This window comes from Pollicipes pollicipes, unplaced genomic scaffold, assembly GCF_011947565.3.
Source record: "Pollicipes pollicipes isolate AB1234 unplaced genomic scaffold, Ppol_2.1 Scaffold_7228;HRSCAF=8575_pilon_pilon_pilon, whole genome shotgun sequence".
NCBI lineage: Eukaryota > Metazoa > Arthropoda > Thecostraca > Pollicipedomorpha > Pollicipedidae > Pollicipes > Pollicipes pollicipes.
In genome coordinates this window covers 598,323-623,620 of record NW_023597032.1, presented here as the reverse complement: position 1 = coordinate 623,620, position 25,298 = coordinate 598,323, and the positions used below count along the sequence as shown (strand labels likewise).

General features: G+C 61.6%; 1 protein-coding gene across 1 annotated transcript; it reads right to left on the bottom strand.

Moving 5' to 3' along the window:
• Nucleotides 1-1,319: 1,319 nt before the first annotated feature.
• LOC119109056 (uncharacterized) lies at nucleotides 1,320-22,970 on the bottom strand (the record flags this gene model as incomplete). The annotated part of the gene is made up of 4 exons (XM_037232594.1): nucleotides 22,741-22,970; nucleotides 20,732-21,008; nucleotides 3,958-4,133; nucleotides 1,320-1,727 (listed from the first exon to the last, which is right to left on the bottom strand). Coding segments are annotated over exons 1-4 (930 nt in total), but the record flags the coding sequence as incomplete, so codon positions are not given.
• Nucleotides 22,971-25,298: the final 2,328 nt, after the last annotated feature.

Sequence of the window (25,298 nt, the reverse complement as noted above, 5' to 3'; positions counted from 1 at the left end):
CCTGTGGTGAGATGTGAATACAATGTCAGGCTATGCAAACATCATCCGGATGCTTACTTGAGTTGTCTCGCCGGTGGTCCGGTTCACTCAAGTCCGACTAGTCACAGGATCCTTCAAAGTGATCGATTCCATCCTGACTCGAGAACTGCCAATTCCGGGACGGATTCCGACTCCAACCGAGAGTCACAAGTCCGATTCCGGCAATAGTGTGACAAGCAGCAATACAAAGCGTTTCTGGAAGGGGGACTCAGAAACGAGACAGGCCTGGCATGTATACACAGTCATGTTCCAGGCTCATTTCCTGGCCTTGCTCCATGACTGAACACTAAATACGCCTTCGCGACGAGAACCATATGTTGTCCGCCTCGTTCCGAGAACCTCGGAAACAAATTTACCAAGAAAGCATTCACACCGATGCAGGACGACACGTTGCACGAGGACAACTTTTGACTCACAAGTTGCCGTGAGCGCCCTCAATTTCCCAAGTCGGGACCAGAGCTGCCTCGCCAGAAGCAGCCGGCGGAGACCAGGGCGCCAGGGCCCGCCGCCTGACGGCCGAGTTTCCGGCGGCCATGCTGGGCGCACCCCAGTCGCCAGTGCCGGCGCCGGCGGCCACCGGTGCAGCCAGCCGGCAGTCGTCCGGATGAGATGCGCGCCGCCGCGCTGAGCGGCGATTACCAGCCGAGCCGGGGGCGGGGGCGGCAGGCGGGGGGGGGGGGGGCGGCAGGCGGCCGGTGGCCGTCCCCCGGCACGGTATGCGCCGGCGCCGCTCCCGCCGACCACAACACTACACTCAACTGGCACGTGGGCCACAACAATGCCCGGACACCGCCAGTTCGTGGAACGTGGAGAGCAGGCGAAGCGGTCGCCGTGGCGATGGGTGCACAGCAACCACATGACAACCCAGACAGCCCAGAAACACGACCGCACCACCGTGTGAGCCTACGCCTGTGCGGCGCGCGCGCCTGACCGCCAGCCGGCCGGCCCCGGCGCCGCCGCCCAGGCGTGCGGACTGCCGTGTCCCGTCGCCCTCCCCCTGAGGGCAGCCCGGGGGCCGCACCGGTCCCGACGCCGCCGTCCAGGCGTGCGTCCCGGCACCAGCGGACCGCCGTGTCCCGTCGCCCTCCCGAGGGCAGCCCGGGGGCCGCACCGGTCCCGACGCCGAAGTGGGCCACCGCGCGCGAGGCGCGGCGGAGCTGGGAGGAGACCGACACCAGCGCTCCCCCGGCCGTCGACGTGGCCCGGTCCCTCGACCGCCCATTCCAGAGCACTCCCAGCGGACAAGCTCGACACCTGTCTGCGACTCGGGACCACATTACGGACCAAATAAAACAACAAAAACGGCGCACGTCACTCAAAACCAGCCACGTGCGTTCAACCTTGTACACACCGCACAAGAGCGAGCCCCACGCACCACTCGGCGCACGTCCACGGAGAGCCACCGGGCCGGCACGCCGACAGAACGGGCCGCCGCCCCGAACGGCGGCTCCCACCCGGTCCCGCAGCCGCTCACCTGCCAGGATGCCGGGCTGCGCGAAGAAGGAGGTGTGCCGGTCCACAGCCTTGGCGCCCATGCCGTCCAGGCTGCCAGACGCCGGCCGGCCGTGCACGGTATCGTCCTCGATGGCGTTGTCGACGTAGGCCGTCAGCGTGACGTCCGGCGGGATGGTGATGCCGTTGTCGTGCTCCTCCATGTAGTCGAGGAACGTGTCGTCCGGCGCCGGCGTCTGCGGGCAGGGGCGGGGTCAGCCGAGGCCCGGTGTGCAGGGTTAGGGATGACGGCAGAACGTGTCATGGCGACATCGAAAACGTGAAACAACTGGCCGGATGTCGGCCGGAAAGGCACGCCATTCACGTCCCAGGGAATACAATCGTCAACTCATGAACGGCCTTACCCGCATGATTCGCTCGACCATTACACGACGGCAACCACCGCGATTTATTACAATGACCGTGACGACGTGCACAGCGAGGAGCTCGACACAGCCAACAGCAGCGGCGAGCCAGCGCCGCAATCAGCGGGCAGTGCCATCCAATTCAGGCCACGCTCGTACCCCACGCCCCACCCACGCGATCTGAACGCCGGCTGCGGCCCCCGCCCACGGCTGCGCCGGCCGCAGCTGCGTCCGCTGGCCGGGCGTAGGCGACCTCGGTGGCCGCTCCGTCCCGGACCGCCGCCCGCGGCGGCAGGTCGGTCATCGGGTGTCGGCCACGGCCACAGGCACTGCACTGAGGCGTGACGGTCGGCGACGGGGACGGCCTGCCCCCCCCCCCCCCCCCCCCCTCCACCCTCCCCCCGGACCGCCGCCCGAGGCGGCAGGTCGGTCGTCAGACTCGGCCACGGCCACGGGCACGGCACTGAGGCGTGACGGTCGGCGACGGGGACGGCCTGCCCCCCCCCCCCCCCCTCCCCCCCCCCGGACCGCCGCCCGAGGCGGCAGGTCGGTCGTCAGACTCGGCCACGGCCACGGGCACGGCACTGAGGCGTGACGATCGGCGACGGGGACAGCCTGCCCCCCTCCACCCAGACCACTGCCCGAGGCGGCAGGTCGGTCACTGGACGTCAGCCACGGCCACATGCACGGTACCGAGGTGTGACGGCCGGCGGCGGCGGGTACGGCTCCAGGGAGGAGTGACCTCATGACCTCGGGTCAACACGCGACGCCCATCCCAAGCGCCGCGATGCGCGATGCAGGACTAAGTTGGGACATGCTATAGTTCATTTCTGTCAGCACGATCAGCCGCTGACAATGACGGACGGCTTGCCGGACTCTACGACTGGACATGTACGGCGCCAAAACGGCTTGGTGATTAGTTTTGAGCGCCTGTGCAGCTCTGTATATCGTCAGCGACGACAAAGAGTACCGACAGCGGTATGACTGATCGCTCCGCCAGCTATCTCGTTATCAACAGAGCCAGGGCGGCTGCAGCCCTTTTGAGCCAGCCTGTCGAGGGCGCGCCACCGGCCCCGTGGTGACTAACAGACGGATCAGCTATCAGACAATCCACTCCACTCCTAGATTAGTCAGCTTCCCGCGGGATACGGCCGGAGGACGGGCCTTCGTCAGCCTCAGATAACGACTTCCCACTGGTGAAGTGCTTTGACTTTACATGCGCAGCCACGAATGGTTGGACGGCAATAGATCGCTGTGCCGCGCTGCCAGCACGCCCCACTGCCAGGTGTCGCAGCTTTAACAAGGATCCCGCAGCTCTGAAGCTGGGCGAACCTGGGCGGCAATTGGGACGCTCATCCACACCGACTCCGCATCAGCGTCCGATGGGAAAACAGACCAGGGCCCGGCCCGACACGCGAGCCGGCTTCGTTAAAGCCGACACTCGGGACCAGCTCACAGAATGAATGGCCCCATAAACCGGCCAGAATCTCGGAAAACGGGCCGGCGCTGGACGGGACACGGGGGCGGGTCGGAGAGACCCCGAAGCCCCGGACAGGACACGGGCGGGTCGGATAGACCCCCAAGGCCCCGGATAGGACACGGGCGGGTATCAGGCCGGGTCGGAGGGACCCCGAGGCCCCGTACAGGACACGGGCGGGTCGGATAGACCCCCGAGGCCCCGGAGAGGACACGGGCGGGTATCAGGCCGGGTCGGATAGACCCCCGAAGCCTCGGACAGGACACGGGCGGGTACCAGGCCGGGTCGGAGGGACCCCGAGGCCCCGAACAGGACACGGGCGGGTCGGATAGACCCCCGAGGCCCCGGACAGGACACAAGAGCGGGCCGGAGAGACCACGAGGCCCCGGACAGGACACGAGGGCGGGTCGGAGAGAGCCCCAGGCTCAGCCCGATTCACGCCCCGGCAGCATAGCACACCCGCGCCGCTCAAACCCCCGCCGCGGATCAACGTAATCCCTTGCCCGCGCTGCGGCCGCTGTCTGCCAGCGAGTACTCGCTCACGCTCACACACGCGCCTCGCTTCGGGGGCCGAGCCGCACTGACCTGCGCCGGCGGCCGCACCTCCGAGCCGAAAACGGGCTCCTGCTTGCGGCGAGGCACCGTCTCCTCCGTGGGCCGCGCGGCCGGCGGCAGCGCGTGCACCACACCAACATTGTGCACCCGGTCCTCGTGGTGCACCGGGTCCTCGTGCACGTGGTCCGGATGCTTGGACGAGTCACCTGCGGAAGGACACGAACGCTCGGTTACGAACAGAGCGCGGACACCGCTGGTGGCCATGTTTGACACGTAATTCCTGTTCACCAAGTTCACGGAAGACCGGTACACGGCGCGGCAGAGTCTGGGCGTGTATTCGCAGCGAGCCGGACGACAAAGACTTTACGTGACGTCACGTGGAGCATTTGCCGGACGCGCAGAATCTTTTTCAGCGACTAGATCGGAATGGTACAGAAGTGGCGCAATACATTCTACGACAAAGAGGTTAATTTACGTGCCCAGGACCGACCACGAGAGAAAACAATGCGTTTCATGCGTCGCAAGGAGCATAATTTAAAGTTCCCACTCTCATGAGCAGTACGTACCTGTAAACGAAAATATTGTCTTTGAATACGCATTTATTGTCACGACAGTTAAGGAGACGTAAGTAGAAAACGAATCGCCTGCGAGAACGCCCGGCAAAATTTTTTCGTGACGTCACATATAATTGACATCACGTAGAATAGCACATTCTTGGTGCGCTCCGAATACGCTCCAAGACCGTGGTTTCTGAGTGAACACGAGGCAGCACGGTGGTGGTTGGAATCACGAGGAAGAATATCCCATGTTCGGGCACTTCGTGCGAGTTCCCGTCGATTGCCGTGGGCATAACAGACGCCACACGACACAAAACGACTGCGATTAATTTCTGCAGCTCCCGAACAATTTCCGGTTTCATCGACGCAAGCACGCGACGAACACATCAGCGCCATGAAGCGAGATCGTCAAGAACGGCTGCCGTCAACAGCGAGCCGCGCACGCGTCCGGCCGTGGCCGTTATTTGCCGGTGGCGGCGGTCCTGTGCCGCCGGCGCGGGGCTCGGCCGCCTCTCCGCCGTCGTCCGGCGGCCCAGCAACACCGGCGCTGGACGGCGGTCACGCGCCCGACAGCTGGCCTTCGCCGCACATTGCCTGCACCGCCCGTAACGACGCATTCTCGGCGGCAAATCGGTGTCGGATGGCCACGGCAGCTCGACGATGACCGGCTCAGGCGCGGTGGCGGTGCGTCGCGCTGGGCACGGACGCTGCACGCGCTGCACGGCGGGTGGCCCTGTCGCGCGTGACTAGCGGGGCGCGGCGCCGAGGTGATTGGGGTCGGCCGCTGGGGACGCGCCAGAGCGGGCGAGCGGCGAGGTGGATGGAAGATCGCCCAGAGGCTCAGCCACGCCCCCACGGATTAGGCACCACGGCAGCGACCACCACAGGCGCACCGTTCCGCCTGAAGTTGCTAATAGGCCACCACGCTAATTCCTCAAAAAAAGAAAGAGGTGAGTTCAGGTCTTAAAGGCATTTTGGACAGCACGGGGTTTCTGGTGCGTCTGACGCCACATCGTAACGAGGCAATTGGTCTTGTTTCGCAGAAGTGAACAGGCCACGCGTAGCAGCCACCTGGATACAAAAATGTGAACGATGATTTCCCCATCTTACCACATTCTTTGGCGAAACAGGTGAACGGACTTTCGGAGCACGTTAAGTTCTTACACCACACGTAGATACAGCCATAACCCAGCTTGATAACCTAGTTATCTGGCTTTTCTATTCCAGACACGAGCAGGCCAGGACCTGGAACGCATCAGCTGATTGCACCACCGAATCACCGAATGACGTCACTAACCGGCAGGTACGAGGACTTTACAACCCCACATGGCTGTGAACTCGAATCTACTGGAGCATCCGCTACCAAAAGGTGGCGGCATTTACGGGCCACGTAAGACTTATATGACTTCACGCCATGAGACATAATGCACCTGGCAATGAGAGGGTTTATAAAACTCCCAAAATGAGACAGCGCCAGCACGCTCCGACCATATTATTTCGGGAAGGGCACCTGAGCCCGAGCGAGCCATATGTGGCGGATCTGGTACGAAATTTGGAACTAAGTCGGACGAAGCCGATTGGCGGCAGGCCAACGTTTGGAGTGGCGAGTTACAGGTAAAGAACAATTCGCGTGAGGCTTTGCATTAAAGCTATTCTGTGCTATAAGCCGGAGATGCGCGCGCAAAACGAGAAAGACAACACCTGGGAAAATCAGAAAAAAGACGAACAGAGCCACGTGTACTGCGGAACCCTCGCGCTGAATCCACTTCAGCACAAAATACTACCGGCTGGGTGTCCCCGAAGCATCTATGCAGCGACCTCCCGTATGGACACTAAAGCTGAGTTGCGATGTAGCCAGAGCAGTGTCTGTGGGGCCTGGACACCCCAGTGCCAGTGAGGACATCACAACACGGCCGAGTTGGCGTCCGTGCGCCACACGGGTCACCTGTGCGCCACACGTCACCCGGTGACCGTGCGCAACAGGTTACTGGGTGCGGCGGCAGGCTGAACCATGATGGTGTCCGCGTGGAGGGTCAAAAACCGTTGCGTCGCATACCAGCCAGCACGCGCCGGGGGTGAGTCAGTACGCGGCAGTACGGCGCGCGATGTCACGTACGACCGTGCCGAAGGTGCCGGGGTGCCGGCGGCAAGCTGCCTCGGCGAGAGCTGCCGCTGGAGCTGACCTGGCGGGGAGCGGCCCGCCTGGCAGCGTGGGGCGCGGCCCGCCTGTTCCCCCCCCCCCCCCCCCCCCTCCACCCCAAGACCGCCCGACAGTGCAGGCGGGAGAAGAATTGACAGCAACAGCCGAGGAACACGCCGTGTGTCGGCGCTGAGGGGACGATCGGCGGCCAACAGCGGAACACGGCTTCAGCCCGTGTCCAGGCTGGCGGGCGACGAGTGCGCGCAGAAACCAACCCGGCGCAACAGTGCCTCGGAGCAACGCGCAACCAAGGGCGCAAGAACTCACCCCCTCTCCAAGAGCTCGCTCTGCAGAGCACGTCAGAGTTCACACGTCAGCAGTGATGGGTCGCTCAGATGGAGCGCGCCCAGCTCCGAACGCGCACATCCTCGGTTCGAGAAAAACAAACGCCGACTTTCCTTCGTCATATACAACAATGTGGACCGTGAGTAGCTCTGTCAGCGACCCATCCCGTGTTTAGCGCGTCTGGCCGCTCCTCCTCTCCAGCCGCCCTGCAGATCCCCGCTGCGCCACTGAAGCCGTCAGTAGCCGCCCCACCTCAGCACTCGGTGCGGGCGTCACTCCTCGGCCTACGCCTCGGCGCCTTCCCACGTCGCGGCCGCCGACACGCCCCAGACGGCCGTCAGCGCCGGCGCCCGATCGCACTGAGCGCCCGCTGTGACATGCTCGACATGGCGGCGTCACAGTGCCGTCGGTGCCAGGCGCCGTTTACGCCGCGCGCCGGCGCCCGCTGACACGCGGAATGCGCCGCTTCTGCCGCGTTTATTTACCCGGTCGGTGTCGGCTGGACGGCAGGTGACGTCACGGCCGCTCCGGAGGCCGTGACCGCGGCGGGTCGACATCTGAGGCGCCGGCGCCGCGCGACAAGACCGCCGTCACGGGTTACGAGCGGCCGCGCCGCGCCGGCGGGTGCTTCAAAGGGCTGCCGTCGCGGCCGCAGGGCGTCGGGAGGGGAGGGGGCAGGCGGCCGGCCCCCGCGGGGCACGCCGCGGGCGGCACGCCGTCGCGGCCGTCGGCCGGCCGGACAGTAGCGGCCAGCCGCGTCAACAGACGACAGGCGGGGCCGCAGAACGAAAATACGGACGTTGGCCGAGCGGCGGGCCGGCGAGCTGGACAGGGCGGTAGTCACCGGCACGGCGTCCGCTGCAGCGCTCAGCCCACATCAGGAGACGGCCTATCTCCGGTGCAATGCCTCGTTCGTTACCCGAGACACCGGCATGGCTTCTCCCACTCGCACTGCACCCGTCAGACAAGGCTGGTGAGCCGGCTGTCATGCTGCGTGCCTCATCAGAGGCCCGCCGGCATTAGGACGCGAAGGCGAACACTCCTCACACCTGGGAGCGGCATTACCACTTGGCAGGTGGTTTCCCTCCTTCCACTCCCCCAAACAATGACAGCGTGGCAAATGGAAAAGTACACACTCAGCTATTAGCACATCGGACGGCTGGACGCGTTCTGTCAGTTGAGTGGCGAAACCAGCCGGCGGGTTTCTCCACGAAGGACGGCGAGCATACCGACCTGCTCTGCTTTGAGAGCAGGCTGCTGTTGCTCGGCTTCGCGAAGCAACGAACGGCGAGCTGTTCGCCGACCAACAACGCGGAACAGCCCCCGAGGAAGTAGTGAATACCTTCCGGATGACAAAGTATGATTCGCACCAAGCACCAGCAAATATACATCTGACTAGAAAGATGCACGTCTCCAACGATGGTATGAACAGGGGCCAATCGTCCTACAAATCATGTCTTATACATCGGCCAGGACCATCAGCATCAAACCTTCCCCGCCAGCTGTGCCAAAGGTCAAAGGTCAAAGAGACACCAGGCGGCCGGGACCCAAATCGAAGCGTTCGATCGCGGGTAGCTTGACCTCTTGAGCCACTTGCATGATTTATAAGCATTCCGTGTTCACCCGTCTTGTCGCATTCATCCAATCAATTGCTGTGGCCCATTTCAAAATGCACCATTATCGGTCACGCAAACTTGTGACACTTCCATCGACGGCGCAAGCTCGCACCAACTTGCTAGTCAGAAAGCATATCCGTGCTCGCGGCCCGTTGGCGTTTCATTCATTCGACACTAGCAATCGAGAGAATCACCAAAGCCGAAATAGCCTGAGCAGCGCTTCACTCACCTACCGCCTCCTGCGGATCCCAACACGTCGCTCTATCCGACGGACACCTGCCCCCAATACGTCAGAACAATTCCCTTGATCCTAAGCCCGCCAAACCGCACAAACAGTTCGGACATGAAAAACCGGATCACCTCGAGAATGACATCCGGCAGACCGGCCCTGGCATCTCCCGGCTCAGGCGACACGGCTGCACCGTCCCCATGCCACCTGAACGCCACTCAGCCACATCAACGTGACCAGAGCGCCGCTCCATCTCATCCAAGGACCAGACGGCGGCTCCATCGTCTCTCTGCGACTCCCGCCGCCACATGCGGTCGGCGCCGCCGCGACGGCCGCCCGCCGGTCAGGTGGATCGGCTCGCGGCCGGCCGACTGCGCCGGGCGGCCGGCCGGGTCCGAACGGCCCCCGCTCAGAACACCGCTGCACGGCCGGGCCGGGGCCACAAATCGTGAGGGCGGCCCCGTCAGCGCGACCCGCGACCCGCCCGGGCCGGCGGCGGCCCGCGGCGGCTGCGCGGCGCTCGAGCCCAGCCTCGCCCGCCCATTGGCTGCCGTTGGGTACCGGCCGCTGCGTCCTCGCCGTCCGTCCGTCTCCGATCGGGCCGGCAGCGCGCGACCGGCGCCGGCACACGGACAAAAACGCGTCCGTGGCGGGCGGTCGGCCGGCCGCCCCCACCCGCGCGGCAAAAACGTCCCGTAATGGCCGGCCCGGTAATGGCGGCCGCCGTGCGCGGCGACAGACGAGCCGCACCGTAATCGCCGGTAATGGCCGACCGAGCAGCCGTCCGCCGGCGGGGAGCGAACGTCACAGCGGCGGGAGGCGAATGTGCCGGCCCGCCCGCCGACGCCGGTCGCGGCGAACCGCTGCTAACCTCACCGCTAGCTTCACTGGCGCACGTCAGCGGTGTCGAGTACGCCGGTAAGTCGCCAATCTGACGAGAGCGGCGACGATGATCCCCCGCTCACCTGATCCAGCCATTGGCACACAGCGCGTGGCCAAATGACTCCCCAGATGATGAAAGGACGGGGAATGCAGCAAGGCTTCATTTTCTGGAGACTGAAATCGCGACTGCACAGTGCTCAACGACAAAAGTGTCCCAAAACAAAACGCCAGCGAGCCTCTGCCTCACGTACACCCGTCACGCTCAATCAAAGCGTTATCGCGCTTTTTGCAACGCCGCCTGCATTTTTCAGGATTACGGCGATTGTCTCGGCCGCCAGCTGACACCGGCGACATCTGAAAGCGCAGCACCGCTGATACAATCGCCGCGCGGCGCCCATTGCCGTCGTGGGCCATGACGAGGCTCTCGATCAGCGACATCCAGCCGGCACGAGGGGGCCCAGGCGCCGCCCACGGAGCCGGCGCCGGGAGGGGAGGGGGGGGGGCGGTCCGGACCTAATGCACATCCGGCGAACGTGCACAGGTGGCGGCGGCCTGCACGGTGCACCGAGCACACAGTGTCCCGCTCCGACCGGCTAGCGTCGGGGAGTCCCATGAGCGAGGACTGAGCAGTGTTCCATGCCCCGGCTCGCATCTCACGGCTGGCCTGGCCACGCGGTCTCAGTCGAGTGATAGGGGTCGGGGACCTGTGCTCGCTGCACACACCCACAATATCGGGGTCAGGGGACCTGTGCTCGCTGCACAACCCATCGATCTCAACCGAGAGTGATCGGGGCCAGGGACCTGTGTTCGGTGCACACCCCAACCGACCTCAGTCAACTGATAGGGGTCAGGGGACCTGTGCTCGGTGCACACCCTCACCGATCTCAACCCAGAGTGATCGGGGTCAGGGGACCTGTGCTCGGTACGTACCCCCACCGGTCGGCGTCGCCGTGTGGGCGGAGGGCGCCGGACAACCGGCTTAGGTCCACAGGACGCGGCTGAGTTTCCACGGAGAGCGGCCGAGCGCCAAGGAAAGTGACTGGGTTCCACAGGATGTGACTGAGTCCCATCAGACGTGACTAAGTTACGCTGAGAGAGGCTGAATGAGCAGCGAGCGGCCTGCCCGTAGTACAGAGCCTTCTTTCCTCAGCCCTTCCACCCTTCCACCCTTCAACCCTTCAACTCTTCGTCAACCCTTCGCCCGGAACGATCCTTTTGACGAACCAAGTCAAACGCAAGCGCCCTTTGCCTCTCAGTTCACCCCACTCCTGGTAAGGTCCGTTCTTCATCACCAGCCCGTAGATCACGCCCCAGCCTTCTCAAGAATCCCAGCCGGCCCACCGTCGCCAGGTTGGCTGCCGTTAGCACCGCAGCGCTGCGCCCGGACGCCCCGGAGGGGCCCGTCGCAGCACTCGGAGAAACCTTCGCTGCGACGCCACAGCCACATCACAGCGGGGTGCTGAACTGGTGACGTCACTCACGCATGTGGCACGCTCCTAGGAAGAAGGCGCTACACTGTGACTTCGCCACCTCCAGGCGACCTTCCGCGTGACGTCACAGGCGTCTGGTGTGACGTCACGCCGGCGCTCGCAGCGCGGGGCGCCGGCGCTCCATATGCATGAGGGCAGGCGGCGTCAGCCTTGGCGTGCGCCCGGCTAGAAAGTGGCCGCCGCCGTGGTGGCCGCCGCCGCCGCCGCCGGCCGGTCAGCTGATGTTCAGTGCCAAGGCCGGCCGCGACCGATGCCATATCGGGCAGCCGGACGCCCAGGCCGCGGCCGACCGCTCCGCCGCAGCTGAGGTGGGCACGGGGGCCGCGTCGGCGGCGGCGGCGGCGACGCGCACACCAGGCGCTGCTCCCGGGAATCGGACGGGCGTGCTCGTCGCGCGCGGTCGCGCGGCCCACTCCGCCGAACCGGCGGCGTCTGTCATCCGCGCCCCAGGGGCCCGATTCGCCGAACGGCGGCGGCCACCACTGGGCCAACAACATCGACCGGGCGCGCATAACAGCTCCGCTCCTTCGCAGAGGCGATCGAGCGCCGAGGCGGGCGAGGCGACACAGAGGCGCGCCTGGTGACGGCGACAGGCACCGGCGCTCTGCCGACAGGCGCATGCAGCCAGACGCTCGGCCGATGACCGACACCCCGACATGCGGGTCGGGCGACCGGCACCCACCGGCCCAAGTCCCCGCGCGGCACCTCGACGCCCCGCCCTCCACGGCGCTCAGTCGACCGGCGCACGCAGCCAGACGCTCGGTCGGTGACCGACGCCCCGACACGCAGGTCGGGCTGACGACACCGGCACCAAACCGGCCCAGTCCGCACGGCACTTTCGACGCCCGCCCTCCGCGGCGCTCTGTTCGCAGGAGGGCGGCCGTGAATGGCTGGCCAGCGCACTGCCAAGAGTTGTGCGCAGAAGCCGGGCGCGGGGAGCCGCCTGGCTGGGACCGTGACAGAGCAACGTAAATTAGCTCCAAACCGAAAACACGGCGGTCTGAGGGAAACTAAACATAATAAGCATTCCCGGTGACGATCACCAGTGGCTAACACCACTTGTGGTGCAGGACTTTCCAATTTGGCATGCACAGAGGAGGAATTGCCTAGTTTACAAAGGTGAAGACCAGGCAACACTTACGATGTTTCGCGTCCGCTTGAGTCCACATAGCGAAGTCAAGAACTGTCCGTCGGCCACGTGAAAGATGAATCATATTCCATCTAATAGGATTTTCGAAACTCTCATCAATTCCCGCGCACTACTTCCACCGGCATGGATCAGTTTCGTCACAAACACACAAGAATATGCAAAGCGAGTGGCAGACCAGCAGAACAGATGGGAGGGGGGGGGGGGGGGGGCGAGAGGGTAGGTTAAAAAGGACAAGCAGACACATACAGAGATAGTGTAATTGCCCTGAGCCATACAGCTTGGGAGGCTTAAGGGAACCGGGCATCATCACACAGGCTTAGTGCACAAGTAGCCGCGAAAGTCTTGTGTATAACCATCAAAGACAACTGCTGCACTCCTTGTGACCTGACAAGGCGAAACCCATATTTTGTTCACAGCTACCCGTCATCCATGGGCATTCGACGTGAGCGTGTGCGAAAGTACTCCTGCTTCCGTCATCCATGGGCATTCGACGAGAGCGTATACGGAAGTTACTCCTGTCTCCGTCATCCATGGGCATTCGACGTGAGCGTGTACGGAGATACTCCTGCCATCCGTCATCCATGGGCATTCGACGTGAGCGTGTACGGAAATACCACTGCCTGAAAAAACTATCTCAGCTGGACTGGCCATGGGCCGGTGGATTAACGATATAAACCACAAATACGATTCTGAATTGGTGCGCAGAAATAATCATGTCACGCTCTCCCACTCATTAAATTCTTCACCAACCTAGGCCATTGATGCAACTGAAATAAGCCACTGATCATACCCGTGCGTTCATCTTGAAACAGGTGCCGGCATTCATAAAGCTTTAAGGCCTGGACACGACACAAATCAGGCGACAAGTCACGGCAACCCAGGGCCGCTTGCTGCAAATGGAGCAGCGTGGTGACTGCATGCACCATCTCGGACCTATGGCCTTGACACATCTGCTGGGTGCATTTATGGCTTTATGAAGCACCCTGGCAGCAGTGCAGCGAGGGGCTGCCGGCTGGCAACTGCCGACTTAAACCCTCAGAGCATCGTGGGAAACCTTGCTAACCAGGCTGACTTACAACTACGCGCCGGGTCTCGAGGATCGGTTATTCGGACGTTCCAATGACATCCGAGCCCACCGGGTGGTGAGTCAGCGCAGCGGAGTAAGCGACGAGCGATGAATGAACGCGACTGGCAGCCACTATCTCCATCCAACCGGATCTAAACATGCGATTCATTCCCGGTTGATTTCTCATTAACTCGGAGAAGCCGGACGACACGCTCGCCACCCCAGGTGCTGCCACCCGATCGCCTGGGTTTCACAGCCGACTTTCTCTCTCCGTTGCCCAGATGGCTCCAGAGGAGCGGCCGCGCGCTGCTGCGGACGGTTACGAGTCGGGCGGCAGAAAGTGTTCCACGAAGCGGTCGTGTTTACGCGGCTCGGGGGCGCCGCCGGACCCCTGCCGTTCTGTTTGCACGACCACCGCGCTTACAGCGTCCAGGGCCGGCACCTGGCCTCGCCCGACGGGAGGAGAGGTGTCAGGCGCGCGGAGAGGGGGGGGGGTGGGGGGGGGGCACATGTTGGGCATATCGCCAGAAGCCAGCGACTGCATTCCACTACACATGATGTGATGTGTGGTGAAGTCGGGGACAGGCGCGCTCTGTGGTCTGTTTGAAGCGCAGTCCATCGATCACCTTCGATTGCATCGCGAAACCGAAGGCGAAAATATGTTCACGGAAATTCTAAATCGCCGTCTTCCGGCTATCAAAACCGTCGCTCTTTAACGGACTACGCCTAACGCCCCACAAGTTCGTCGCCGGCGCCTTTGTCTGTGGTTCGACTGATCAACATCCACCGAGCGCAATCGACGAGGCAAAAGTCCAGCACCTCTATCAGTGATAGCCGTCTGGCGCATCGTCCTTGGACGGGCCCGGACGGCACGGCGCCGCGCCGGGACCGGTGCAATCGGGCGGCAGCGGCACAGGCCGCCGGCTCCACCGGCCGGCCAACGCGTCCCGCCCGTCTCCCGTCCAGCGGCGTGCCGCGGCTGGCGCGCACCTGGTACTCGTCCGCCAGCGCCGGCGCCGGCTCCTGCGCCAGCCGTCACTCAGCGTCAGCGGCGGTCGGCCGAGGCCCGAGCCGGCCGCGCCGGCAAGCGACGGCATGACCGACGACGGCGCCACGCCACGCTTTCCTCGGTGCTCGACTTAATGTCGTCTGCGTTACTTTGGCAGCAAAGAGCGCCCAAACAGTTCTTCTTGGCGGGGGGTCATGTTCGCTGGGGGGGGGGGGGGAGGATCGAATGCGCAACGACCGAGAGCAGCATCAGCGCAACACGCAGTCAGGTGCAAGAGCATCTTGAACACAGCACTTCAGCAGCTTCTCCATCCCGCGAGGTTTACCTAAGACGCAATAAAAGACGCAAGCCAAAGAGGACTGAACGCCACCGTCTGGCGACGCCCTCCAAAGCTGACGCGTCCGTGGTTTTCACAGAGCATCGGCGCGGCGATTCCGCCGTACCTACAAAGCGGGCGACGGCGGTGCGCTCGAGGCGGCGAATACTGCGCCAGCCGCACAACCAGCCGCATGTCGAGGGCGCACTGTGTCTATACGGCGGCCTGGCCAGGAGCAGGGTCCGGAGCCGAGCCAGGGAACGGCAGCGGGCCGGTGCAAACGGTCCACTCTCCTCGACGGTCCACACAGACGCAGAACGGTGGCGGAACACGAGCAATGCGACGATTTGCATGCATTTGCCGCGGTTAGCTTTCGAGCCAGTTCCCAGCGCCAGAGAACAGATATTCCCATGGAAGGGCTGAGCTATGACACTGCTAATTTCACAACAAATGGGCCGTTGTTTTCTCACACGGCTGGTGAAAATGACAACGGCTGGTGACAACCACACATGACTGCGGCCTGATGACTCGGCCACATCCACAAGCGCACAGTAACTCATACGCCTCCTCTATCGACCTTCTCTCCACTCTCGGGCCTCGCATACACACGTCAAGCGCTCCTCTTCATCCGACGCCTGTCGAACAGCGGGGCGTGTCAGGGTGTTCGCACCCTCCCTCGCCACGCGCTGAAGCGTCCCGCGTTCAGGGCAAGCCGTCCAAAGCGCTGTCAGCCCAGCTGCGTCACGACCCGCCCCTACCTCCCATTTCCGGCACGAGGCCCTCCGCACGCCGGGCACCCGCCAGCGCGCCGCCGCTCGGCCACGCCGCCATCCAGCCGGCCGCATTCCGCGAGGCCCCCCGGGGGCCGAGGTTCGGGACCATGTACGGCTCGAAAACGGCCCGGCCTAACGCCCCGCGGCGGCTCGCGTGAGGACACGGGCAAGGGGCGCAGCACACGACGCCCCCGCCGTACGACGGACGGACCAAATTGCGTCACGAGGCCACGTCAGTGGCACGAGCCGGGGCATCTGGTCGGTGTCGGCGTATCACGCCGTAGCCGGTATCCAGCCGTACCACGTGCCGGAATGCACATGAGGCTTTCAGTCTTATCAGAAACGGCGGTGGCCTGTGCCGAGCGCGTGAGTTGAATCGCAGACCGGGGCGCGGGGGGGGGGGGCGGGTAGTCGTTTGAGAGCGACTACGAGTGACGCTTTTCCACGGCCATAATCTGAAAGCCATCCATTTCATTTGACGTAACCCACGCTCATTTTCTCAGAAAGCTCCAACACACGCACACGCACAACTGGCGAATGTTCCCAGCGTCCGACCCCATACAGCGTTCGCGGTCTTGCAGGCCGGCCGATCATTTCACAATTGGCAGCCTTGTGCAGCCAGTGCACGGCTAACGAGGGAAGCCGGCTGGCTGCGTCTGCAGACACGTCACGGCGCCGGGCAGAGGGGCGCTCCCTCGCCGCCGCACGGCAGCCTTGCACCCCGTGCCGTGGATGACGCCGTCCCGTCACGGCCGGAGAGGAGCCGACCGACCGCAGCTGGCCGGGTGTGAGCTCGGCGCTCGACGGTCCCGCTCGAGCCCACCGACCGCAGCTGGCCAGGTGTGAGCTCGGCGCTCGACGGTCCCGGCCGAGCCGACCGACCGCAGCTGGCCGGGTGTGAGCTCGGCGCTCGACGGTCCCGCTCGAGCCGACCGACCGCAGCTGGCCGGGTGTGAGCTCGGCGCTCGACGGTCCCGCTCGAGCCGACCGACCGCAGCTGGCCGGGTGTGAGCTCGGCGCTCGACGGTCCCGGTCGAGCCGACCGACCGCGGCTGGCCAGGTGTGAGCTTGGCGCTCGGCGGTCCCGCTCGAGCCCACCGACCGCAGCTGGCCGGGGTGAGCTCGGCGCTCGACGGTCCCGCTCGAGCCGACCGACCGCAGCTGGCCGGGTGTGAGCTCGGCGCTCGACGGTCCCGCTCGAGCCGACCGACCGCAGCTGGCCGGGTGTGAGCTCGGCGCTCGACGGTCCCGGTCGAGCCGACCGACCGCAGCTGGCCGGGTGAGACTCGGCGCTCGACGGTCCCGGTCGAGCCGACTGACCGCAGCTGGCGGGGTGTGAGATCGGCGTTGGACGGTCCCGGTTGAGCTGCGGCGCGATTCGACGTCACACACGGGATGCCCGGATGGTAGCCCGGTCTGACTGTACAGGGCCATTGCTGAACAAAGCGGACTCTGCACGGCGGGAATCATTCCTGGCTGGGACGAAGGCAGCCACCGGCAGTCGCCGGTGGGACGCCGACGTCACACCACGCGCCATTGACTAGCCCGGTACCTGCGGCCGGCGACACCGACAGCCGGTCACGGACCCGCTTCAATGGAAAAGCGCGCACGTGCCCCGTTCAACTCCGCGTGCGACGCGTGGCTGTCCTGCGGCCCGGCGCGGGGGGGGGGGGCGGTGCCGGTCGCGGGCAGGCCGCCGGGCCGCCAGACGGGCGGCTCTCTTATCGGTCCGATACGGAGCGGGCGGCCCCCATGAGCGGCGGTCGATTGGAGCTACATCGCGCACTGCGTCAACCCAGAGCCCTCCCCTCCCCCCTCACCTTAGCCCCACCGGTCCCGAAGCCGCGCACTGTGTGTCGAACCACTCCACGCCGAGAACTTGCGCGCTCGCGTCAGAGCGGACAGTGGCTGCCAAATGCACCCGACGAACCCAGAGCGTTACTGACGCACGATGGACTTCGGAGTGCGAGGATTGTAAGACAGCCTGCTCGATGCCACTTGATGAATCAAACAGCTCTAGGCAGGGTTCGGCGACGACTATCACAACAGTGAGAACAGTCGCCCTGCTCTGAGCACCGTCGTCACAGCGCCTAATCCTCCCTCCTCCACGTGACATATCGGAGGCTCGCTAGCGGCGCGGTATGGCACCAGCGCCGTGATCAGGGTTCGCTGAAGTAAACAGACCGTGACTGTCAGCGGGCGCCGCGGCCACAGCTCGCCGCCACAAGCTCTGGCCGCACCACGCCCTCAGAGCAGGATGAGAGGGAGCGGCCGACACCGACCGAGCTCCGTCTGTGCCCAGCTCGCGCCCACCTCCGTGCCGGACCAGACAAAGAACCGAGCTCCTCACGGCCGGAAGCACATCGAACTCGACTAGCACCAGCAGAGGCTGTCCGTTCGACCAGCGAGGCCACCAGCGCCCGACGCACCATCAACAGGCAGCGGTCAGTGAGTCACGCCACAGATGGTCAGCGGATCATGCCATGGGCGGCCGCCGGCGGGCCACACCAGACGGCCAGTGATTGCACCATAGACGATCAGCGGGTCACGCCGTGAACGGTCAGAGGGTCACGGTCATGGACGTCCCTCGTCAGCCCACTGTCAGCCGGCAGTCGGGATGCCGGGCGGGTCGGACGGCTTCGTCCGCAGCCGGCCGCCGGCGGCACCCCAATGCGTCTAAGCGGTGAGCTGGTGCGTAGAAAATCCATAGCGTGACCGTTGCCGATCCGTGGCGTGATCCGCTAGTCATCCGTGGCGTGACCAGCTGGCTCCGTGGCGTGACTCGCTGGCCGTCCGGCTCCAAGACCACCCCCGCATCGACACCGACGGACCTCCGCCTTCGAAACGGACCAGCGCCAGCGGCGACGGCCGAGCGGCGCCGGAGCACCCAGTACGCGCGGCGAAAACGCCCCCCGATTGTCGTTAATAATCGACCGAAACGGCCAATAAACGGCTGAACGCCTATAACATAAAGACAACCTTGCAGCTCCGGGAAAGTCTCAGATCCGCCGTCGCGTTGCCTTCCCTGTCAGACGGACAGAGAAGGTACGGCGGCACAGGGGCCCCCACCACGACGCCGTGCTTCCCGCGAGCTGTGGGCGGCCCCAGGCGGCTGCATTGGGTCACGATGGCACGGTTGCCTCACTGCTGGCACGCAGGGCCCGTGGCAAACAAAACCATAAGCATCCGATGCCAACCCGATCGGCGGCGGTCGGTTCAAAGAGCCGCACGCCGTCGCGGCCGGAGCCGTCCGCACGTGCGGGGCACTCTGAGTAATCGGGCGCATTACCGAGCCGCGGTCGCTGATCTGGACTCTGAGCGGTCCGGTCATGCTGACACAGGGCGGCGGCGAGGGTCGCAGCCTGCCGGCCGCGCGCCCCCGTCCTCTGCTCGCTGGGCACAGCCCGCCCGCCGGCGGGAGCCCCCCCCCCCCCCCCCCCCCCCCCCCCCCCGAGTGACCCGGTCAGGGCGTGACCTCAGCGCGCGCGCCCGTCAGCGGACCGCCTCCGACGAGCGGCGGGGCCGGCGCCGGAGCGTCGTGGGGAGCGGAGGCGGTCACCGGCCCGCCGGTCATGGGAACCGTGACGAGCGTCCGGCGCCGCCGCCGCCGCCGCCGGTGTGACACATAACGCCGTTGGCGGGCGGGCCGCCGCCGCCGCTGCTGCCTGACACCGTGCGCCGGCTCAGGTCACCCCCGCGGGCACTGTAGGCTCTCGCGCCCCTCTGTCTCCAGCGCTCCCCCACTACCCCTATTCACTCCAACACCGCTCAGCCTGCCTGCTGACCAGCCACCTCGCCTCCAACGCTTCACTCACGTCCGGCAACCCGGCCAACGGATGCCACTGAGTCTGTTCCCGCACGTCATATCCTTTTCCTTCGGCGGAACCAGGCGCCGCGGCAAAATACGAGACTGACTTCCACTGGAATGCGTTCAGGGATAGCCTTGCAGACGAATGCAGCACAAAACATGTCGGAGTGACTGCAGCCATCCAGACAGCTGCAACACAAGCTAATGACTCATTGGTTTGTGTCAAGCTCTTCCTAGATGAGCCAGCCTGTAAATGTCGGCATCCTCGGTCGAACACAACCGGCAGGTGTCCGCATCAACGTTATATGATCATTTTAAGCTGACTCTAAAATGTGCGCTACGTCGACTTCTCGGAGTGGCGCCTGCTGCCACTACAAACAAAAACTAGCACGGTTCACGCATACAGCCGGTCCATCGCTAGCCGCTTGGACGTTCCCACCTAGACATGTCTTTCCGGTGATGTGGGCCTCCGCCCCTACTGGGTCACGACAGCGAGGCAGCGTCATGGGCTACACCGCACCGACCCATCGATTCGCCGCCGGACGTGGGTGGCGCCGCCGGAACCCGCGGGACGCGCCCCCACCGCCGGTAAGCCCAGGCGCGGTCGTCGTCCGACCCGTGACGTCACGGTCGCCCAGCCCCCCCCCCCCCTCGCGCAGCAGCGGGACTTCCACGAACGGATGTTCCGGGACGTGGGGGAGGGGGAACGGGGAAGTCGCGTCACGCCGTACCGTGCGGGAGGAGGCAAACGGCGCGAAAAACCCGAGCGTGGCTGCAATCGGAAGGCGTTGTTCTCGCCGTCGACTTCACGGCAATCAGCAAACAACGATGAAGGAGAGGCACCGCTACGGTTTCAATAGAACGTCTGACGCGGTCAGATGACGAGCGGTGCAACCCGCATCCTTCTGGTACCAGGAGGTGAACTGTAGGGATGGGCAGTTGGGCATTTCCAGTTCGTCAGTTCCATAACATACGTCATAAATGGGATTGTAGCAGGGAAGTTGCACAGCAAGATCGCACTAACGGCGAAACTGGTGCAGAAACTCCGAGCCACCCCCCAAGGTCCTATCGCTTCATCCTACGATGAGACCGCAAGCCTCCCAGCCTGCATACAGTCAAACCATTCTCGAATTGGGCCACACTCATGCACACCCAGCATCCGATCGACTCCCAGCCTCTTCCGCAGTACGCGGAACACAACAGGATGAGGAGCAATCACGAGTGATTGGCACCTTCGGGTCCTGCGTGGGGCCCCAGGCCTCTAATCCTGGCTTCCGCAATGGCTCCTGGGCGCTTATATGGCCAATGTAATCGCTAGCGCCCAGAACACAGATTGCGCGGCGACGTGAGCCGCGTTCCCTTTACAAACAGAGCACAAGCAGGCCAGCACACAGCGCGGGCCAGACGCCGGCCGAGCACTCACCATCCGAGCCTAGGACTGTGTCGAAGAGGTCGCGGCTGCTCTCCTCGCCGTCATAGTAATCGTCGTCGAGATGGTAGTCGTAGTCCTCGTAGGCGCCGTAGGCGTCCTCGTCCTCGTCGTCGGCGTACAGTCCGCTGCCGGACGCCTCGTGGTGGTCGGGCGCGGCGGCGCGGCTGGTGGCGGGCGCCGCCGTGACGTTGTGGAGGCCGAAGTGGCCGGCCAGCCCATAGCCCGAGCCTTCCGGCTCGAACATAAAGTCGTCGTCGTCGGGAGGTGCCTGCGGGCGGGCACACGGTCAGCCGACGCCTCCAGCAGCTGCAGTAGCTGGTGCAGCGCTGACAGTTGATGGGACAGAAGTTGTGGAAAAGATGTCACCCACATGCACTTGGCACATATTCATTGGTTCCAGTGATCCATAACAATAGGTCAGAGCCACAGTGAGCACACCACTTTACCTGTACCATAAACATGTGGAACATGGCTGTTGCTGCTTGCCAGAGGGTCAATCCAGGCCCGAAGCCATGCAAAACCATTGCATAACATGCCAACAGTTATTTCACAATCCCAGATAAGCTATTTCAAATGTGGAATTCCATGGTACATTGCACAATTCACTGTGCAAATGCTTCATGAAATGCATTTCTACCTCTTGTATGTTAGGTCCATTATGCATTCTTTATGAGCCATGGCAGATAGTTGATAATATTGTAGGCTGCAATGCCATCAACATGTTTTGGTGCAAAATTGTCTCCCAGCAACCACAATGTAAAATAACATCAAAACTGGGACATATGTCATTTTGCCAGGGTAAATGTGGGACCACCACACATGTTTTAAAAACAATACCAAATGCACTTCATTCAGTGCCTGAAATTCAGAACACAATGGTTTTGGTCTGATGGCATTGTCTCCACCAATGAATGCTGAAAGTAATGGCATATTTCCTTTTCAATTTGTATCACAAAAGGTCTGAGCTAATTGAATGGAAAAACTAATGCTGGGCCCAATCTGATCATGTGTGAAAATTATATGTTATTCAAGAGCTGCTTCTTAAAGAAGCTATGCATGCAGCATGTACTAGCTCTATCCCACCATCTTCTCACTATAAGAGACAGCTTTGGCAATTCACATTCTCTCTTCCCAACAGGAAATTCATATTCTCTCCCTTCCTAACAGCCAAATCACATCTAGCCAAATCTAAGCAAGATCAGGTTTGTCCAATTTACATGTCAAAATGAAGTCATGACTCACATGCAATAGCCATTGAAAGGTTACATGCTTGAATATTTTCACATAAATGCAACTATCTACTAATTACATCAATATAAACATCAAAGTAAAGGTTGTAAATCTACCTGAAACAATTTCATGCATATTATTGTGTGACCTATACAGTTCTAAACAATAAGTTTGCTGTTTTCAGTGGGGAGCACAACTTGAAACACAGGCAAATAATGAGTTGTTAGTAAAGGTTCTATGATTCCTTATTGGAAATAATACACTTTGACATCTTTCTTTGCCAGCTTTTGCCTTTCCACTACATACAGACATCCTTTCCTTCACCGTGACGATTTGAATTTCATCATTCTTTTCATTTTTCCAACTTGCCTCAGAAGCATACACAAGCTTGCCACAGACCACAGCAATAGCCAACATGGACCCTACCCTGTATATGTGCTGGGAGCATCATTTCACATACAAATATTAGACTAGCACAGTATGCTAATGCATGAAAATAATCATTTCAACTTGTCCTACATTCATATTATACCTGCAACCCTCACCAATCATATTTGAAATGTGATGCCTGCCAGAAATCAAGACAACCTTCCAATCACTCCCATCTCAATCATTGACAAATTTAGCAGGATCCTAGTCAGTCACCCAAACAAATATAGCTCCATTTTGCTCATATCCAGATGCAGTGCCCAGTAATAAAACAATGCATGCTTGGTAAGCTTCATTAATGACAAGGAAAGCAGCACCTGTAACCGAACGAAACCACTCACCTGTCCCAGGGCGAAAGCGGCGCAGCTGACCAACACCAGCACAGCTACAAAGCGGCGATTAGGGTTCATGATCGAAAAAATGCGTCCAACACCGGGCGATCACACTCAACAACTGAGCCGCGGTCCTACGATGCCGCTGTGTATCACATGCAGCCGCCTCGATTGCGTATCACTTCCCAGAAGCCGCAGACCCCAACACCAGCACCAAGCACGAGACAATGCAGGACGGATTGCCAGGCGCGAGGGAAGCTCGGGCTGATTTGGCAACTGTGAGACACTGCCAGATTTCCCTAGTTCTGAATGAAAAAGTCTCTAGTTTTATCATGGCATCCCCTTCAGCCGGACTTCGCCCACCCAGCGGTCCCCTTCCAGTGGAGCCGTCAGTTAGGATATAAGTAACGGGGGCAGAGGAGGGGGAGTGGGGGGGGGGGGCGAGACAAGCAGGGCAAGGAGCACTGGGCATGTCTCACTTGGCCTCACTAGTACAGGCAGAGGGGCGCAGGGGGCAGTGCCCCCACCCCACCCGTTAGGTTTCGAGAGGTCCCTAGGGCCCGTTGGAACCTGCGATTAAGGTTCCGAAGAGCCCGAAAAAGTAGCCGGAGGTCTCATTCAGGGGCTCCGGCCTGCGGGGCCGGGCACTCTAATGCTAGCCAGAGGGCCCTGCGCGCTGATCAGGAGCCCACTGAGTCGCAAGGGGCCTATATTTCGGTCAGACTCCATCAATGGCGCACAGTCGGCTCCGTGGCGGCATGGGCCTGAGGGCCCATTTTCCAAGCAGGGACAAAGCCGAAGCCAGCGACTCACATTGTTCGGGACGCCACAGCGGCTAACAGGGGCCCTGCGTTGTCCAGGCTCCCCGAGTCGGCCAGAGGCAATATTCGAGAAGGCTCGAAGAGCCCAGGTGGCCCACGAGTTCAATAATCAAGGGTCCGCTGGGAGGGTCTAAGGGTTGGTCGGAGTCTTATTCAGGGGCCCGGCCCGCGAAGACGGACCCTCAAATTACGGTCAGAGGGCCCTCTGCGCCGATCAGGGAACCCCTGGGTTGATAGGGGCCATGGGTGTCGATTCCTGAAAATGATTGCGCGGGGGCTAGGTTCATGGAAGTCGTCGTAAGTGGACAGGGCCAAAAACCTTTCCGATTTCGTACCTAATGTTCTGGTTATCAGTTACAGAGAGAGAGGGATATATATATATATATATATATATATATATATATATATATATATACTATGTTTACACATCTTTTTAAAGCACATGGGCGTAGTCACAGTAATCATGCATGGAAGCCTCGCAGATCGCACCTGCTTCTTATAAAGGCAGCTGTTTTGTGAAGCTGAAGGGATGCAGTTACAGCTCTCTCCTGCGTACTGAAAACACGAAATGTAAGCCAACTATACGTCTACGGGACACTATTTCAAGTTGTTGTACCTCTGAAAGTAAAGCAAGCCCTCACCCGTTTAACTTCGAGCTGTGAAAAATGAAACGCCCGTCATGTCAATGTTAAGCGTAATGCAGGTTGATTGTAACAGCGTTGTCAGTTGAGCTGCCTTTCCCGTTACCATGGGATGATATTTGCATACGCATACGCGGTGCTCAAGGAGCGTGGCGACGCAGGGCTGCAGTCGGAGTCTTGGTAACTGTGGAGTGGGACACGGGGTTGACCCAAGCCCTCTCCCTGGGATAGGGCCCCCACCCAAAAAAAGAAGTCATCGGATATGGCCTACTTGATTCCGAGGGGAGCCCTGCCGTTCTTAAAAGCCAGGAGTCACCAATGGATACAATGCTGTTTGCATTTCGAAGTCGATCAACTGAAGGAAACACACCTGTGCTGTTCGTTGTATTATGTGTCAGTGGACTCGTCCTAAGCCGACAGCACTCAGGGACTGTACGGGAATTTTTCTGGTTTGTACAGGGACATCGTGCGCGTAGATCTTAGATCGAGATCAAGTCCCAAATTTACATTCACATCAAGCCGTTTTGGTCTCAGAATGCTTAACTTTGTTCAGAATCAGGTAGGGGTGAGAATTACATAATCCAGTCTTGGCCATGCGCGCTCTGAGGTCCTACAACAAAAACCCCGACGCCCGGCGTGGCAGTCTCCGGATGCCGCGGCGCGTCGGTCCCGTGCCTAACACTATGTCGTGGCCAACGAGCGGGCGAAGACGGCAACGCTTCTGAAGGAAGTACCTTTAAACGTTTTAGGATGTCGATTGGAACGCTTGGAAGGTGTTCCGGGAGTATATTTCGCCTGCAAATTAACATATTTTTATATGAACGGGTTAGCATTCGTATCACCGCGAACCGTCGAAAGAATGTGATGGTAGACACTGACAAGTAAAGGTAAAATCTCTATTGTCGTGCTGCTGTTGCTGTTTTCCCCTTCAGAGGATAACCTCAAATAAATTCAAGCTGACCATATGCTGCTGTCCAGTTTCCAAACGATACGAATGGATTTAAAAAAAGACTTTTGGCAATGCTATTTCACGATCGCTGTTTTCGGGCGCCAAGCGCCCAAACCACCATCTGGTGTTAGTTGCACTGGCCAATGCCGCTCGGTT